At 39.4% G+C, this 18,933-nt stretch overlaps 1 protein-coding gene across 1 annotated transcript; it reads left to right on the forward strand.

Annotated features, from left to right (window-relative positions):
• The first annotated feature begins 228 nt into the window (after positions 1-228).
• On the forward strand, positions 229-17,313 carry LOC121960484 (phosphatidate phosphatase LPIN2-like). Its single transcript, XM_042510200.1, has 20 exons — positions 229-322; positions 6,478-6,678; positions 7,697-7,792; positions 8,756-9,051; positions 9,130-9,246; positions 9,411-9,537; positions 9,697-10,165; positions 11,387-11,486; positions 11,676-11,863; positions 12,282-12,375; positions 12,815-12,884; positions 12,987-13,070; positions 13,250-13,329; positions 14,248-14,404; positions 15,140-15,288; positions 15,395-15,481; positions 15,586-15,738; positions 16,708-16,822; positions 16,967-17,070; positions 17,169-17,313. Exons 2-20 carry the CDS (start codon positions 6,487-6,489, stop codon positions 17,311-17,313), a joined length of 2,823 nt encoding a protein of 940 aa, XP_042366134.1. The 5' UTR covers positions 229-322; positions 6,478-6,486.
• Positions 17,314-18,933: the final 1,620 nt, after the last annotated feature.

Genomic DNA, 18,933 nt, shown 5'->3' on the forward strand with positions numbered 1-18,933 from the left:
TTATTTACTCTAAGTTAGTTTTGAGATAGGCTTTGTATTTTTAGAATTGCAGATTCATCATCTATTTTTCCCACATTTTAGAGTTGGATAATATAGAAAAAAAAATCCCGACATTGCCCTCACATCTCTAATAATTAACCCAAACAATTAACCTGATCATAAGTCCTCCTGCGCGGTAGTCACGTGCAGCCTGAGCGCTGCAGGGTCACGTGCTCGTGGTCGGCTTCACAGCAGCAGCAGCAGCAGAGACGCAAACACGAGCCGGCGGAGGAAGAGCCCACTGAAGGTGTGACAGCCCGCGGGTGAGCCTCTACTCCAGCAGGTAGGATGATTTAACCAGCTCCTCTCCTCATTTCACAGCTCTAGAAAAATAAAAACAGACAGAAATGTGTATTAATGTTTGTTAAAGTGCCGGCGGAGTCTTTTAGCGGCGTATATGTAACTCGTGAGTCCATATTGATGTTGAGTATCGCGTTTAAAGTGTTGTGACAGCGGATATTAGCGATAAACGCAGACAAACAGACACTTTGTGCCTTTACATGAAGATAAACCGGACATTAACTACTGTGCGACACGTTATTGCTATTTATATAATCCCACACTTTCTCATAAATGTCTCTTTTGCTAAATGAAATTCTCCGGCGGTGTCCCTGAACGCCTCATAGGTTTATAATAGGCTACTTTGCTTAACCTGAAATCATCTACAGGTGCTGTTTACAGATTGATTTTTGGCATTATCATGAACATTATAGTTCTTACACTCAGTGGCTGATATATGCAGGTTTTTATCGCCTGATTGTGTTAAACAGCAAACTCCCAAATAGAGATAAGGATCCTGATTTGTATATCTATCAGTGTTGGGGAGTAACTGGGCTGGTTACATGTAAAGCAGTTATGTCATTAAATTAGGCACACAAATGTAGGCTATGCTACACAGTTACAGTCATAAAGAACACATATGTAATAAAATTACTGTTACTTATTAATAATGTTGGTAATTACAAAGGGGTGACATCCCAATATATTATTTTGGTGAATAGTTTATATTTATAAAACATTCATTCTGTTTCTTTATGTCTTTTGGCGGTGCAAAAATGCCTTCGTATGGCAGAGAGTGTGAACATTTTAACAGCTTTATTTACCATTTTAAAAAACATTAAAGAAATACTCGACTAATGAACTGTAATAATGAAATACTTTTCTCAACTTATCAGACAGTTCTACTTGTTTTAATATTTGCCTTTATCCATTTAATATATCTACATTGCTGGTGGTTATTGATAAAAAATGGAATTATGTTCATATTTTTTAATATTCATTCCTACAATATTGTCTCATCAAAGAGGGGATTTGGTTAAAAAAAATGATAAAAAGTGAAAAGACAGAATGTCCCGTTCTGTCTTCCATTATCTATCTATGTCAAGGTCGTATTTAATGCAAAAATGATTTGTTTTTCATATAATACTTTGGTTTCTGCTCTTCATATGTTAGGATTCACTATCTAATTTTATATTCAGTAATTTGCACCATTGGTCTCTGACATTTATAGACTAAATTACTAATTGATTTATATATTGTAAGCTGCAGCCCTGATTTTCTTTATCAACATACAGTCAGCTGAGTCAAAAACATTGTGGTGTTAGATTTATCAGGAACTGGTGGTCAAAATAAAACCTGCAGTGACACAACGCTGGTCAAAACAACAGCGGCTGACGCAAAATCACGTTGGACGCTTAGACGTATAGTGAGCAGGACAAACGTGCCGAGACAGGGAAAGCTAGATTTGTCCTAATCTTGTAAACAGGATTAACACCTCCTAAGGTCCCCTCAGAGTGTCGTGAGATCTGGCTCTGCTGGATGTGTAATCAGTAAATACTGGGCTTCTGTAGCACAATAAAAGGACCTAAAAGACAAATATTTTTGAAGCTGTAAAGCTTTAAACTATAAAGTGATTACAGTTAGCACCTCCAGCTTCTAAAGGTCTCTCTGTCCTAACCTCGTGTGCAGTATCAAACATATGAAGTGCTGTGGGAGCTGAGGCTTTTACTAAATTTGGTGTGTTGTGCAGATCATGCAGCCAGTGTGTAGTCAGCTCACTTCAGAGCTGTGGTTGTGCAGCGTTGCTATCACGACTGATGAGTCTCATCTAGACTCTTCTGCTTTGTCCGTTAAATGAGCATTGCACTTTCACTCCACAATGTGCTGCTGTGGTTCAGTAGAGGGGAACGTCACGTTACAGGAACACTGTGTGACACTATTATCAACTGCTACGATAACACACTGGGTGCCTACAGTAACTTTTAGGAATTACATTATTATAATTAAATTATAGGTTTGACTTAATCATCACTAAACAATCATTTTTAGCCATACTGCTCAGTTGGTCCTCTACTTTTATCCAGACTGAAACATCTCAAAAACTATTTGATGGATTGACAGTTTGTTCAGACATTCAAGACCTCCAGAAGATGAGGCCTACGGACTGATGTTGACCTTTCCTCTTTCCATTTAAAAAGCCCAACATCTACCTGCTACATTACCTCAAAATTTGACTCAGATATTCAGGATCCCCGTAAACTGTATTCTCACTTTAGTAATCCTTTGGCTTTTCTTCTAGTCCCATTTGTGGTTTTTAGTTGATTGTCTTTGCAACTATTAGATGGATTGCCTTTAAGACCCCCTCCAATGAAAGTTAAGATTATAAGCTTGTTAAGATTTCCATATGGTGTTTTTAATATAGTACAAGACATATCATGAGCTAAATAAGCAGTCATGGCTGAGCATTTCTGCCTTGGACCTGCAGTGAACCAACAGGCTGGTTTCCATTACAGATTTGTGCAAAACTTAAGCTTAAAGCAAATGCTCGTGTCATGTTACTGTTTCTCTAATGTTGTAGGAAACAATACATAAAATACATAACCCTGTACAACTCATATTCAGAGTTCAGGGGATATAAATGAGGTGAAGGTGCAGAGTTACATCTAAGACATTTTATGTGTGATGGGGATTTTTGGAAATAACGTATAAATATGTAATTATGATAAAAAGAGATTAATTTTATAGGGCTTTAATCAATACCAAGAGAGAGACATTTATATTTCCCTTAGGATGACTTCTAGGCCTAATAACATTTGATCACCTGCAAAAGTGATATTCCCATCAGCCCCAGCTGTACTTTTTGTTTATTGCTGGTTAGCAAATGTTGAAACGCCTGCTGAACATCAGCACGGTAACATTTCTTAAGCAGCACCTGTCACACGCTCTAGCATGGAGACAGACTCTTTCTCTTTCATTTGTGATCTGACGATCCATTGAGGATGAATCCTAATGACTTTGTGATTATAGTTTTACCAACCGGTCACAGCTGAGTGAACTGCTGCCAAATTCAGCTGCACCTCAGTTGAGATTAATGCGAACACATACATGCTTTATGCTCAGTATGATTGGCTGTACACTAACAGGCTAACTGCAGCTTCAGATGGGCCTTTGTCATTATTTTTTCATTATTAATTAAATAATCGATTATTCAAACAAACAGATTAAGGTCTCTGTAGAATTTTTAAGCTCAAGTTGGCCGTGACGGGGCAGTTGCAAAGAGAGGTTATGTAAGCGTTTTAGGGCTAAAGGCTGGAGGAAATTTTCCCTCAGAGTTTGTGCTCAGTCAGAGGGGCTAGAAAGGTTGTGGGATTTGTGGTGCACGGCACAGACCAGGAGCAGGTTGGCTGAGGAGGACAGAGGAGGTGAGGAGAGGAGGCCTGAGCTCAGCTCCTGTCGGGGTGACATGGAGCTCTCAGGGAGGTCACCTGCGGAGCAGCAGGACCGCCGGCTGCTCCTCAAGTCCCCGTGGACTCTGGTGAGTCGGGGTGCTAGTTAGACTTCCATTCGAATATGCAGAGTAAGTTTGTTTATCTTAATTTAATCTTAATTAAATTGTGGCTCTGTTATAACAAAGACGGCATTTAAATGACCTGAAAAGTTGCATTTTAATTTGGAAAATGTGATCTCTAGCAATTAGCTGTCAAATAACTCAAGCCCATTTTTTTAAGTGTAACTCGACCCAAACCTGAGTATATTCATGTTCAAACTCATCACCTCTGGTTGGCTACCTTTCTATGAGAGGTAACCAATAATTTAAAAAATAATATAATAGATTATTGCATGGATAAATCACACCATATATAATTTTACTTTATGACATAATCTAATGCTTTAAATTTTCTCAAAATTTGGTAAATCACCAGATGGGCATTCTATTTTTTTTCCGAGGCTAATCCAGTGTATTATATGACTTAAAAAATCAAGACACTTTTTATGACACTGATGCAAAAAATCACATAAAATTAAATATTAGCATGAAGCAGGCCTGCTCATTGATGTGCAACGTTCACCAACCAGAACTATCAAACTTTAAAGGGTAAATGCTGCAGCTGGCAGCTATGAAACGACTGCAGTGTAACCACTCCGTGCATGTTCTTATGTTATTTTTGCCGCAGCATTTATTTATTTATCTTTTATATATTTTTAAAATTTCACTGGGGTAGACACTATACGACCACTCGCAGTCGCCATCGTCTCAGCTGCCTGTTTCACCAGTAAAAACTGACCCTTTTGTGGTGCATGCTGTTCACTACAATACGTCGCCTCAATGCAGCATCCTTATCAGTTTAGAAGAGAGAAGAGCATCTGTATTTTTGATGGTAATAAAAGTCATAACATCTGGATAACATCTGATCAAGCCTAAGCCTGGATCAGATTAATACAGAATAACAGAATGTTTTTTTTTATATCTGCAGGAAAATCTCCATCATCTCATGCAATTTATTTCCACATTACACAATTCCTCTTGATATTATATTGTTATCACATGAAAGTCAGCAACGTTTTCGTGACACACTGTAGTCACCTGATAGTGAGTTGATCATCATGACTATAGACTGAGACTGAATGGTTTCAAAGTCCATTCAGCTGGTATGCAGCTCTGATTTAGTCAGTGTAAACCATTGTCCTGAATACTGAAACACACTGCTTGTGGTCTCATTGTTCAGGACACACACACACACACACACACACTGCGAACATGACTCTGAAAAATATTGACAGTCAGATTAATAATAGCGTTGTGTTCTCTACAGTAATTACAGATGCTGACGCTCATGTGACTATCACTGACGTTCAAGAGAAACCAGGTGCATTTAAAACAGTAGAAACACTCAGTAGCAAAGTGACATTAAAATAGTGACATTTAAGTTTAAAAAGAGCGAGAGTAGCTAATTATATTAACCCAAAATGTGATTTTTAGAGACAGAAACACACACTGTCTGCTCTCTGCAGCAGTCTTGTTGCTGCAGTCGAGGGCCAAATTAAGTCTCCGTCAGCTCAGGACTCTTTTGAGGAAAATGGGACAGAGCCGCTGTGTTTAGGGACCAGCTTACATTTCCTTTGCAGACTATTCTGATCAACAGGAGCCTTTCTGCCGGGACACTGACCTAATAAGAAAATAAAGTTGCGTGTGGTTTTGTTCTGCAAGTGATTCAGCCGTGTTAAACTTGTTTTAGGAGGTAATAAATGCAAATTTACGGCCTTTGCATGAAGGTAATTGAGTCAGTCCTGTTATGCAGCATCAATTTAAAAAGAAAGATGTAGTGTAGTTTTTTTTACATTAAATACATTCATAAACACATGGCCAATCTCAGTAACGCACATAATAACACCTATGTGTGGGCTGGTGCAAACATTTGAGGTAAGCTAGCCTCAGCTGTGTGGGTGATCCAGACTGAGCTAGTGATCCTTCTACACATAAATTGAACTTTTCTAATAATTTCAAATATATTTTTACATTTTTTTAAATCTGCGCAACTTCCTTCTTAATTTAGCCCAACAGGGAGGAACTTTAAGGGTACGACAAACAGATTATCACTGTGAAAAATGGATAGAAAGATGAGTGAAGATTTATGCTCACCCTTCTTTATTCCTTTGAGTTCCTTCCAGAAAATGATGTCACTTCCTGAAAATGGCCTCCATGGAATTGTAGTCTTTTTATGCTTTTTTTTTGTAAAGTGAGGAACAAAATAACAGCATGGAAAATGACATTAGGGACACAAAGTGAATGGTGAAAATGGTTTTAAAAAAGTAACAATTAGCATGTCCTATAAAATAATTAATGTATAAGGATGTAAGAATATGTATTTGTAATGTATAATATGTTGAGTATTTTATCATTTTATGGCTGATATGGCTCAATTCTGAATAGCGTACATTTAAACTGATATTGATTTTTTTAGGTGAAAATATATTAAATTTTGTTGCCGACTCCTCCACAGCAGCACATTGCTTAGCTTCTGTGATGGTTCTCCCTTTGAGTCATTTTTTATAAATATATGACACATTTCAAAGAATATATGAGAAAGTAACTCACAGGAACAGAAATGTTGCTGCATTTGGAACGACCCATTTAATGGAGGATATTTTTGCTTACAGGCGGACACCATGAACTACGTGGGGCAGCTGGCGGGCCAGGTGCTGGTGACAGTGAAGGAGCTGTATAAGGGGATCAATCAGGCCACTCTGTCGGGCTGCATTGACGTGATCGTGGTCCGACAGCCTGATGGGACGTTCCAGTGCTCCCCTTTTCATGTCCGCTTCGGAAAACTGGGGGTGCTGCGCTCCAGAGAGAAAGTAGTGAGTGCCCAAAAATGTATATCTTAATGTCTGAATTTAGATGCCTATTGTAGCAATATTTTGATGAAAGTTTGCATTTGTTCTTACAAATTCTGCAAAACAATAATCGTAACTGATTAATTGTGCAACTAAGGTGATTTTCTATCCCTCACTTTATTGCAGTGGCATGATATTGTTATATTTATTTTACTCATCCTGCAGACAAAACCGTGCAGTACCATGCAGTAACTCGTGGGATAGCTGCACAATAAATTCTCCAGTCCTCTAGTGGCCCTCTGCTGCTCTCCTTCCCTCTGAGGCTCTCTGAACAATCCACTCTGCTTCTCACAGGAGCAGATTGGCCTCTCTCTCTATTTATAGACACTGTGTAGTTATCAGCTGGAGACTAGGGTGGGATAGACGGACTAAAGCTCAATTTAGCCTCTTATTCTCATCCTGTAAAGATTCATCCCATTCAAAAAAAGCTCTCGGGGGAGTCAGACGGAGCAGGAAGTCGTCTGTCATCGGCAGTGAAGACTTAAAGGGATATTCGTCAAAACAGAACAAATCTTGATTTCTTATCAAATGTCAGCATCTTGCAGACACCTCCATTAAAAGAATTTCTTAACCTTTCTGATCACTGAAAGATGAAAGAAAACATTGCTGTGCACATAACTGACATACTGTGTGCGTATTTATCTGATATTGACCTTTTTATAAGAAACTAATTCCACCCAGGCAGCCCAGGTCTTTTTGTTTAACACACAAACAGAAACTTGTTACATTTGCAGAAAACAGCAAGCTTTCGTACAAGCTGTTCCCTGTTTTTTTTCCTCTGGCTTAACTCTAATTCTTCAGGTAAATCTGTGGCACAGTTTTTGTATCCATAAGCTCTGTTGAGCATGCATATGGTGCTTTTCTGCTGTAAACACCCTCATTAATGTCTGATTAAACCCGAGGCCAACTGAGGGGAATGCTGGGAAATACACAGCAAAGCTTTAGAGTATTTCTTATAGAAATATGTTGTTTGACCCTGCAGATTGACATAGAAATCAACGGGGAGCCGGTAGAGCTGCACATGAAGCTGGGAGACAACGGAGAGGCCTTTTTTGTGCAGGAGACAGAGCAGCACAATGTGAGTTTTCATCAGTTCATGATGACACTAGTACACATTTGTATGTTGAATTAGAAATAAATTACTTTGATGACAACATGCAACATTTTGTGCTTCATTCTAACATCATCTAACTGTGCAAAATCAGTGTTAGCATGCTGACGTTGGCATTTAGCTGAAAGCGTCGTTGTGGCTAATAACAGATTCAAAACAGTGTGCAGCAGCTGTAGACCTTTAAGGCCTTTACACAGGGGAGCGTGACTGAAACAAAACATACATTTAAAGTCAAAACTATTCATGCAGTTTTTATCTTGAAACATGACGTCTGTCCTGCACAGCATCATTAGTTGATTCTTTTATTTGTGGTGGGAAAGCTCAGAAAAATCCACTTTAGCACAGTAGGGTAGAGCAAAATCTTTGTGCATTCACATGGATTGCAGCAGCTTCATGACCCTACTGCCGTGTTCAAAACCACTTCCCCTCTGCTGCCTTCTGCTCATAAATGACCAGAGGCGGTGCACAGTTATTCCGTCCACACATTTGGCGGTCACATTAGTGGTTGTATTGGTGCAGCTGGAGAATTGGACACTTCTCCTCGGGGCAAAATGATGGGCGGTCATGCAACACTTCATCCATTTCGTCACAAAATGGGCAAATTATAGAGTTATAGAGTGTTAGCACCATTTCACCAAAACGACCACAACATCACGTCATGCATTGATGACGCTGTCCTTGTTTGCATCAGGATGCATTAATGTTTATACGACAAAATATATGCATTAAAAAGGCATCCCAGACCACTTTAGCAAGTGGTTTGAGTGATGGGATCACAGTGCGCCTTTACACTTGTATTTAACTCTGCCAACTCCATCTGTTAACACCACGCGTAAACAGGCTCACTGACATTAAATGAATTGCACTAATAAAACGCACCCCTGTGCGTAAAGGCCTTTAGTCTATTCTTATTTTCTTACCACAATACAGGAGATTGTTCCAGCTCACCTGGTGACGTCGCCCATCCCCACAGAGGAAGCTCTGCTCCGCAGCAGAGAGCCCAGATGTGGCGGATTGGCGGCAGAGATCAGTCAGCCTCTGAGTCCACAAGACTCGGCCTCTGGAGAACTCCCACCCTGTTTAAACACAACTGGGAAGAAGAAGAGGAGACGCAGGAGGAAGCACAAGGCGGAGCCACGTAAGGAGGAGCAAAGCACACCTGCAGGCGGGGAGCTGGAGCTGTGTGAGCTCAGTTCAGATGAAGAGCACAGCACACACAATGGACGGTAAGTAGCAAAAGCTGGATTTGAATGTGTTTTTTTTGACACAAACTTTCTATTTATTTCACTGTTTCCTGTCTGCAGGGCATCCGCACTCTCCACGATGAAGGACAACATGGACCACAGACAACATTCCCCCCTCACCACGCTCGAATGGGACAGCTACCCTTTCTCTGACGGAGACTGGTCCCCTTGCAATACGTACGCCCCCTCACTCTGTCCCGTCCAATATTTACACTGTTCATACAAGCTTAAAGAAACAATGAGACAATCCGCATTATCAAAACAGACTGAGCTGAGTACAACAAATCACTCCCACTACTTGATTACAGCTGACTCAGTGGAAATGTGGTGTTTGCTTACAGCAGGGAGATGTCGGAGCCCATGTCGCCCAAGAGTGACTCTGAGCTGATGGTGAAGCCGGCAGAGAGCATGCTCAGGGCTGAGTCGCACATGCAGTGGACCTGGGGAGAGTTTCCAGAATCCACAAGGGTGAGGCTCGGGACCAGAAGTGTAGAATCGGGTCCAAACTTTGCGAGACGAGGGGAAATTTGCGCGGATGAATTGGCAAATCAAGTACATCCTCGTCTATACATATGTAGGGATTTGTTCGTATTTAAGCTCTCTTGTGCTGTTGTTTCCTGTTTCCAGGTCAACAAAAAGGACAAACCGGAGCCAAAGATGTTGACCATCACCCCCTCTGAGAGCACACATTTCAGGGTTATCTTAAGCACAGAAGCCATGGAGGACAGAGAAGAAGACAGAACCACAGATCGTGTTTGCAGTATTGTTAAGCCTGAGCCTCGGACCATCAAATTTGATAAGCACAGCTGCAAACCACAGCCTCCCGAGGCTTCGTCATGCAATACAAACATTACCAAGCACAAGCAGGACATTTCAGATAAAATGTCCAGCAGTTTTACCTCAGAGGCATGTCCCACAGACTCTGACCTCAGCCTAAAAACCACACGCAAGACCAGGTGGACATCTACGCCACCCAGCCGCAGGGACAGCGGCTCTGCTGCCAGTGGAGACAGTAACGTGGCCGGAGACTCAGCAGCTGCTCGTCCTGATTCAAGCGCCTCTTCTAAAGCCACTGACTCCCCTGCGAAGAGACGAGGTAACACGACCTCCTTTATAAATAGGTTTCTGTAGATACAGTAGTTGTTGGTTTGGTTCTGCTATAAAAAAAGGATCTTCTTAGAGACTAGATTGGGTTAGGGACAGGCCCTGAGAAACACAGCTCTAATTTTTACCAGCTTCCACTCGTGGTGTTGCAGTGAAAGAATCCCCTGCAGCCCAAAAAGCATTTTCTCAGGGTCATTTGTAACACTTCCCATTATGAAATTTTGTATCTATGCAAGTTTCATGCTTGTAAAACGTCCCAAAACTACGATTTAAAAGTCTGTGAAGTCCATTGGCGAGCAGAAACTCGCAGGTGGAGGTCAAAGTAAAAAACTATTACTCATATTCAGTGGGCCTCATTCAGGCGAAGTAAACCAAGAAGCGAGATACTTTTTTCGCCAGGCGAGTAAATCCATTGAAATGAAGAGGATTTTAGCCGCTGCTGTGTTAGCTTGTGCTAACCAGGCAGATGTTGAACTGACCGAGGAGAGTGGCTCCCATGATGGAGGAAACAGAAAGTTTGCTGATCTGGAGAGGAGTTAGGACAGTCTGGGATCAGAACTCCGGTGCAAAATGGATCAAATGCAAATATCAGTGTTATTTCAGTTGACACCTTATATAGAGGTATAGAGTACCAATATGCTGGTCTAATGACCTTACCCACTCTAACCCTAACCCATAATAGCTTAAGTTAATATACTAATGGCAAGGATAAAAAAATATTAGGCTACCAAAAAAAAGGATCCAGCTGCTCCCTATTTTTGTAAAAAAAAAAAAAGGGAAGTTCTTTAAAAGAAAAATGAAAGTAAAAAATAAAAGTTAAGACTCCCAAAAAATATCAAGAGCATCCTGCTTTCAACAAAAAAGAGACCATAAAATAGTCTACACACGTATAATTCTATCTGCTTGTTCGTCATAATATTTCTTTTAAAAATTGTATAGAAACTTATAATAATTCAAATTGTTCAATGATTCTTCTTAAGCATCTAAAATGGCATGGGAAACTCAGATTATGTGAGTGTACTTTACATACAGTTTTAGAGTCCATGAATGCAGACAGGAAGGATGTGGTTTCTCTTTGGGCCTGAGTTTACATTCTGTGTCTGGGGCTGCGCTGCACTCACATGCAGAAGTTTAAAAGAAAAGGAAGTGGATAGAAAAAAAAATGAAGTCAACGGTTTCTGAAAGGGCGTCTCTTGTCTTGCTTCTATAAAAGGTGTGAGGAAGAGGAGCCAGCATCAGGGGCCTGATGATATTTACCTGGATGACCTGAATGCACTTGAACCTGATGTTGTTGCGCGGTACTTCCCAAAAAGGTACGGACCTGGGACTCTGGGGATTTTATCATATATGATTTAATGTATGACAAACATTCATTGCCAACTTTCAAACCTGTAAACAAAACCACAGAAGAAGTTGAAATAATTTCTGCAGAAAATGACAACTATTTACACAACTTGGGGATTTTTGCTGTGTGAAACTAACCTTTCAGTGTGTGTTTTCAGTGAGTCTGAGCAGGTTCCTAAACACTGGGTGGAGATGGGGAGGCGCTCTGGATCCCAGTCTCCCCAGTCTGTAGGCAGCGCAGCAGCAGACAGCGGCACTGAGTGTCTGTCAGACTCTGCTGGTGACCTGCCGGACGTCACCCTGTCGCTGTGTGGAGGTGTTGGTGAAAACTCAGAGATCCCGAAAGGTACCCGCTAATATTAGCAGCAAGTTACTCCAACACTGACTACTGCCGCAAAATATTCAGGTGTTTGCTATTATTCTGAAAAAGACTGTTTCTGTTAAGCTGTTTGCTAATAAATGGCAAATGAAAATGAATATCCTGGGGCGTCCAGTAGCTCAGTGGACAGTGCAGGCGCCCCACGTACAGAGGCTACGCTGCACATCATTCCCTCTCTGACTGTCTCTCTGCACATTAGTATAACAGCACATTGCATTTCACTAATCGAATAGTGACGAATAAACCTTTTGATCCTAGTTTATGAGGCTTAAACAAGCAAGATGCATAACATATTTTGTCCTACTCCTTCATACTGATGATGTTGTTAAAAACACAGGATATCGCCATTATGTACAGTCAGGCATTTTTGTTCAATTTATTCCAGAAAAGTTCATGGAGCACATCATCACTTACAACGAATTTGCAGAGAATCCAGCGATCATCGACAATCCTAATTTGGTGGTTAGAATTGCAAACAGGTGAGTCTTTTGAATTCACAGTCACTGGATTCTCACCTCAGTTTATTCAACATGGTGCATTAAAGGTAAACTATGCAGAATTGTCACTTACTGTCTGTAAACATGCTCACCTGCAAAAGTGAAAGTAAAAGCTAACCCCAGATTCACTCTCTTTTGGAGTTTCGCCTGGCTATATTTGCGCTTTTTTGCTCTTTCTCTCTTGGAAACCTGCTGCTTACCTGGTCAAACACAGAAAAAAAACAGAAAATAAGAAAATACAGGCTGTGGGCAGAGCCTGTGCAGAAAAATACACTGCCATAAACCTCTAACAGGTTGTAATTGATTGAGAGCGATTACTTCTTTCTGAGTCTATACATTGTTTGGGAAATCCTGCATGGTATGCCTTTGATATTTAATTACTTGATGTGCATATTACGGCTAAATAAAACCTACTTTTCAGGTATTACAACTGGACACTGGCAGCACCGTTGATTCTTAGTATGCAGGCTTTTCAGAAGAACTTACCAAAGGTATCCCGTTGGTCTAATGTGTTTATAGTGCAGTCTTTAATCTCATACACTTTGTGCTCATTATATATCAATTTAAATATGAATAATTGATCTGAATGGCAGGCCACAGAGGAGGCCTGGGTGAAGGAGAAAATGCCTAAAAAGTCTGGCCGCTGGTGGTTCTGGAGGAAGAGCAGCGTGAAGCAGGTACTGATTATGTGACTCAGCCATCTGTGTGTTTACAGTAAAGCGGACGTCAGTGTGACTTTGCATTGTAAATGATTTCAGTCAAATGAGGAACAGGTCATCAAAACGCATCACTAACCATAACATCCCTGTTTTGCATTATCTTGAAAAAATCTCACGATGTCTCATTTTTTCTTCAGCTATCATCAGAGACCAAGTTAGAGAGACAGGAGTCTCTGAACAGAGAGAGCCCGGCCCTTCGCCCGGCCCCAGAAACACAGTGAGTCAGCAACAAAAGCTTTGGCTTCCTCACAGCATCACAGTCGCACACCAACACAAGCAGTGTTGGGTAAACATGTCCCACAGAGGCTGGATTAGCACGTTAGTCAGCGAGCACTGCTGTCATTTTATGACTCATAAACTCGTCACTAAGAAATCAGGAGAAAGACTTGAAATGTTGTTTGGACCAGGCAGCTGAAGTATTCTAGTTTGTTCTAGAGATTATTAAGGATGCATGTTAGTTTTGTGATGAATAAGTAGTAGAAACAGTTCCCATGGTCATGGAAAACATGGAAAAATCTTGGAATTTCACAATGGCTTAGAGAAGTCGTGTATTTACTCAAAATCATTGAAAGTTCTGGAAAAGTGATGCAATTTTGTTGTGTGTAATGAAATTGTTACAATAACCTTCCATGGATAACCTTTAACATAAAGCAGCACAATGACAATTTAATTTTCTGTGGCTGTCGACTAAACGTAGCTCTTATATGCATTGTGTTTTGTCAAATGTGCGTACATTTTGTCGTTTTCTCTCCTTGCTCTAAGTCAACCAGCTGGCATTATGTTGGAATAGAGTTTGAATCTGGAAAAAAAAAATAGAATTTGGCCTTGAAAAGTCATGGAAAAATTGGTAAATTTTATCCATGAAAATGTGTGGGAACCCTGTCAAAAATATTCTTATGTTTGTGCTGGAGAAAGCAGAGTTACAGGCAGAGAAGGAGGTCTGCTGCCCTCTGGTGACTCTAAGTGATTCTGCACACATTTATAAATAAAGTTTATGTTAATGCATAGTCTTTATGTGCTTATTTTGACATCTATTTAACTGAAACTCAGTTGATATGTTAAATTAACGTTTTATGTACTCTGGTCTTGGTAGTGTTTTGCTGGTCTTTGCCTCAGACTGTGCTCTCTCCTGCAGGCAGAAAGCAGCAGAGTGGTCGAGTGACGATGAAACTAAAGAGCTGAACGCTGTGGCAGCTGCTCTGAAACCTACTGAGCATGTGCAGACAGAAGGCCCTGCACCGGCACCTTGTCCCTCATACAAGAAGTCCCTCCGCCTGTCGTCTGAGCAGATAGTAAGACAACTGATCACTGATACAGGGAGTGCGGCTGAAATTAGACAGAGGTGGAGTGTGTCTCATCATTCTGATAATGTATAATGAAGCCCGGTGAAAAAGTTCAGCCTTAAAGGCTAAAGGAGAGCTTTTATGTATTTTCTATATTTTTGTGTACAAAATGGTAAGATCTCATCATCGACTTCCTGCTGCCTTGAATAAGTAACTGTATTTTCTATGTTTATTCCAAATGCCAAAAATGCCTTTCACAAATATTCAAAACTTTGAACCCTGAACAAATTGGTGCAATTTCTTTAGAATAATAATAATAATGATAAAAGTAATACTAAAACTAGCAACTTGGTAAGAAATGTTCCATGAATTGCAAGAAATTAGTAGATATAGGATTTTTTATTTTTTTTCAAAGAGGCGGAAAAATGGCTAGAGAAAAGCAAAAAAGCTAGCAAAACAATATAATTATCACAATTTATTTTTAAAAATTATGTTACAAAATTATTATACATTTTTCAGCACTTTTTCTAGATCATTTCCTATTGTTGTTTATATAAACATTTTTTTAAAATCTTTTTTTTTTTTTTAAATCTTTCTTAAAAAGCACGTTTGCTTATTTCTTGCTAATTTTTGGGTCATTTATTTTTTAATTTCTCTTTGCTTTCTTCCCATATATTTGAAAAAGGTCAAGTCAAATTTACCAGGTTTCAAAGAGTATAACTCCACTCACTCTCTCTCCTACAGGCCAGCCTGAAGCTAAGAGAGGGCCCTAATGACGTCACCTTCAGCATAACCACTCAGTATCAGGGGACATGTCGCTGCGAGGGCACCATCTACCTGTGGAACTGGGACGACAAAGTCATAATCTCCGACATCGATGGCACCATCACCAAGTACGAAAAAATCTAAATTTGCATCTCTTGAAAAGTATTTTGTGTTTATTCTCGGGTTGCATTAAATAACACTGTTCTCGGGCTGCTCATAATTTTCCTCTCACAGATCAGACGTGTTCGGTCAGATTCTGCCTCAGCTCGGGAAAGACTGGACTCATCAGGGCATCGCTAAGCTTTACCACTCAGTGCACGAGTAAGATACACATTTATTCTGTAAGAGTAAAAAAAGTCAAACAGCAAAGTGTCTCTAATGAAAGCAAAATGTTTAATATATCAAGAAATATCTGACCGTTGCAGGAACGGTTACAAGTTCCTGTACTGTTCGGCCCGAGCGATCGGCATGGCTGACATGACCCGAGGTTATCTGCACTGGGTGAACGACAGAGGGACTCTCCTGCCTCAAGGACCCCTGATGCTGTCCCCCAGCAGCCTCTTCTCCGCCTTCCACAGGTTACAAATCCTCTCCCTGATCATTTAAGCTTTTTTTAGTCAGCACTATTATTTACAGCTGTCTTTCATTAGAGGACTGAATAGATGTTTTTCAACCAAGGATTTCAAGTGACAAATCTGACATTAATGCACTGCTTCTAGTTACTGCAATGGCACAATAAATATTTAGATCTTTTACTTAACCCTTTGAAACCTGGATCAGCACCAGCTTTCTTGTGCTGTGTTAAGAATTGAGCAAATTGGTTTAATTTCTTTTGAGAATATGTCAAGAGATTTCCCAAAGATTGCAAGTAATAAGTAAAAGGTGACAAGAAAATGAACTAAAAAAATACTTAAAAATAAGCAGGGAGGATTATAAGAAAATTATCCAAACAAAATAGGGAAAAAAGTCCAGAAAAGTATATTTATAATATTAATTTTAGATTTAAATTCATGTTAGAGAAAAACTATAACAAACATATAAAATAAATAAAATGTTCAGCACTTTTAAATGTAATTTTCTTTGTTAGTAAGTTTTGGGAGGGTTTTTTTTTTTTTTTTTTTTACTTATTGGGGCATGTCTTGTAAAGCTGATGTTGCCTTCTCCCCAGGAAAGGGATGAAAAACTGTAGTCTGAAAAGTCATTAGAGGAAGAGAAGTTTAGGCTAAAGTTGCATTAAATAGGAATACTGATCCCAATACAAATTTAGCAGTTCTGCAATGTGTATCATTTGCGTTGGTGGAAATAAAACATTTAAATGGTCACACATTATCCTGCACTGTTAAGCATCCAAAAACAGATTAGAACAGTTTTTGAAAACCATATTTAATCGCTATTAAATAGTGTTTATGGTGATTTTGTGCATTTTGGGTACTCATCGATTCTGTATAAGTGATTATAGTTATCTAAATTTAAAGCTGTCAACTCTGCTACCGGCAAAAAGTCCGAGGTTCAAGTCTGTGATGCTTTCTTCGTAACTGTCTTGTTAGAGAGATCATCGAAAAAAAGCCTGAGAAGTTCAAGATCGAATGCCTCACAGACATCAAGAACTTGTTTTTCCCAAACACAAATCCCTTCTACGCTGCTTTTGGAAACAGAGAAAATGTAAGTGTAGATTTTTGGGTCTTTGCTTCACTGTCACATGCTTTTCTTCACCACAGCAGATTATAATTTAATGAAAAAGAGGTGTTATGTTTTGTTCGGTTAGATTCCATCACTCTGAGAATGCTCCTTATTGTCGTGTTTCAGGACGTGTTCGCCTATAAACAAGTAGGCGTGCCCGTGTGTCGGATATTCACAGTCAATCCCAAAGGGGAGTTAATCCTCGAGCAGGCCAAAGGCAATAAAACATCGTAAGTCTCAAAGCATCTCTGGAGTCATTGTTTGCGTCTGTCAGCTGTTTCTCACAGTCAAACTTTTATTGTGCACGTTGCTGTTTTTTATTTCACAGATACAGCCGCCTCAGCGAACTGGTGGAGCACGTTTTTCCTTTACGGAGCTCACAACACAACGCCACCTTCAGCTGCCCGGAGTTCAGCTCCTTCTGTTACTGGAGGCAGCCGATCGCTGAGGTGTGTTTTGAGGAGCTGCTTTAATTAAAACTGATGTTTGCTTTTTCAGTTAAACACTTGAAATGAACTCAGCAGTTAACGACTGTCTACACTGGCTGATAATATTGACGTTTTTGTAACTGTCAATTATGTAGACTACTGGAATAGTTTATCCTCTTAGACACATTCCGCTTTAGTGAAAAAGTTCCCGATATTTATGTATTTCATATTTTTAATGCACATCATCTCATTTCGAGCTTATTCCATTCATGCACTTATGTTATTCGTGCTCGAGCTGCACAGTCGAGAGGTGTATCTGAAGGCTCTGTCAGCCATTGGCACACGTGAAAGCCAAAGTATGACGCATCAGTTATTGTTCTTACCATTTGCATAGTTTTCTTGTTACAAAGCTTTATTAGAAGATATTCCCTCAGCACTTATTCAGGCAGTGTTGGTGCTTAAACTGGCCACTGTTCGGTATGCAACAAAAATACTGACTATCGCTCTCTGACTTGTGAGCTATTGTAACAAATACATAAATTTATAGGAGCTGTTTTCATCCATTTAAGGCCTTATTCACTCTTTACTGGCTTGTTGGCTTCATGATTTTGCACTGTTATGCTATAAAGAAAGAATGTCAGATATTTGGCTCCTAGTTAGTAATTTCTGTAATTAAAAAAAATACTTTCTGTACTTTAGATACTGCTGCTATTCTGTAATAAGTTTTTTTTTCCAAAATTAAGATCAAGTTAGACTGACAGAAGGAAACTATTTTTTAATCTTTGCTGATGTTTTTGCCAGTTTAAAAACAGTACATTATTGTTATGCCTCTTTTTTGTTTTTTTCATTTTCCCGCTCAGTAACATAAGTAAAATATTTATGCATTCTTTCTATGAAAGTGATGAACTTTGTGTGAAGAAACACACAGTTATTTTCCTGGTTTTGTGATGTCGTATTTTACTTTTCAGTGAAAAACTTTGCTGCTGCTTCGAGTGTTTTCTGTAGATTGCTGTGATTACCTCGTGATTATCCAGGTTACATTATCTTGTAACTACGTAAGCACAAAGTATGTTTCAGACGACTGTTTTCATAGATTCAACTGTTTGATCTGCTTGCTGTTTGTTGGGACAGTGTGAGAGGTGAGAACACATGGATTATTTAAAGTCATTTTATAGTGTAAATTATAAACTAATGTGTAGATATCATATTTAATAAATGTATTGTATTGATAAACTGTCAAATGTTAATGATGCTTTAATAAAAGCACAAACTATATTTGAAACAATTAAAGCTGATTTTGCACATTATTGAGAATTTCATCACCAATGAGAAGTGTGTATGTGTGTGTGTTTATGTGTGTGTAATTCAGTAATGTCAGAAATTAATGGTTGGTGTTGGTGCAAGACACGGCGTCTTTAAATATTAAGAAACTCAGATTTAGCAAGCAAAACGTATATGTAAGATCAAACTTTACAATAAAACAAAATGAACTGCAACGTAAACACATTATATATTAGCATTAATGATAGAAATAATCTCATTATTTTTTTTGAGAATATTTTTCCTCTTTTTGCTTCCTGCTGATATAGAGATTGTCCATCCCTCCTTTGATAATGTGACATCACCTTTAGCTGTGTCCCCAAAAATGTCCACACCAAACTTAAA

This window comes from Plectropomus leopardus, chromosome 21, assembly GCF_008729295.1.
Source record: "Plectropomus leopardus isolate mb chromosome 21, YSFRI_Pleo_2.0, whole genome shotgun sequence".
Lineage (NCBI taxonomy): Eukaryota > Metazoa > Chordata > Actinopteri > Perciformes > Serranidae > Plectropomus > Plectropomus leopardus.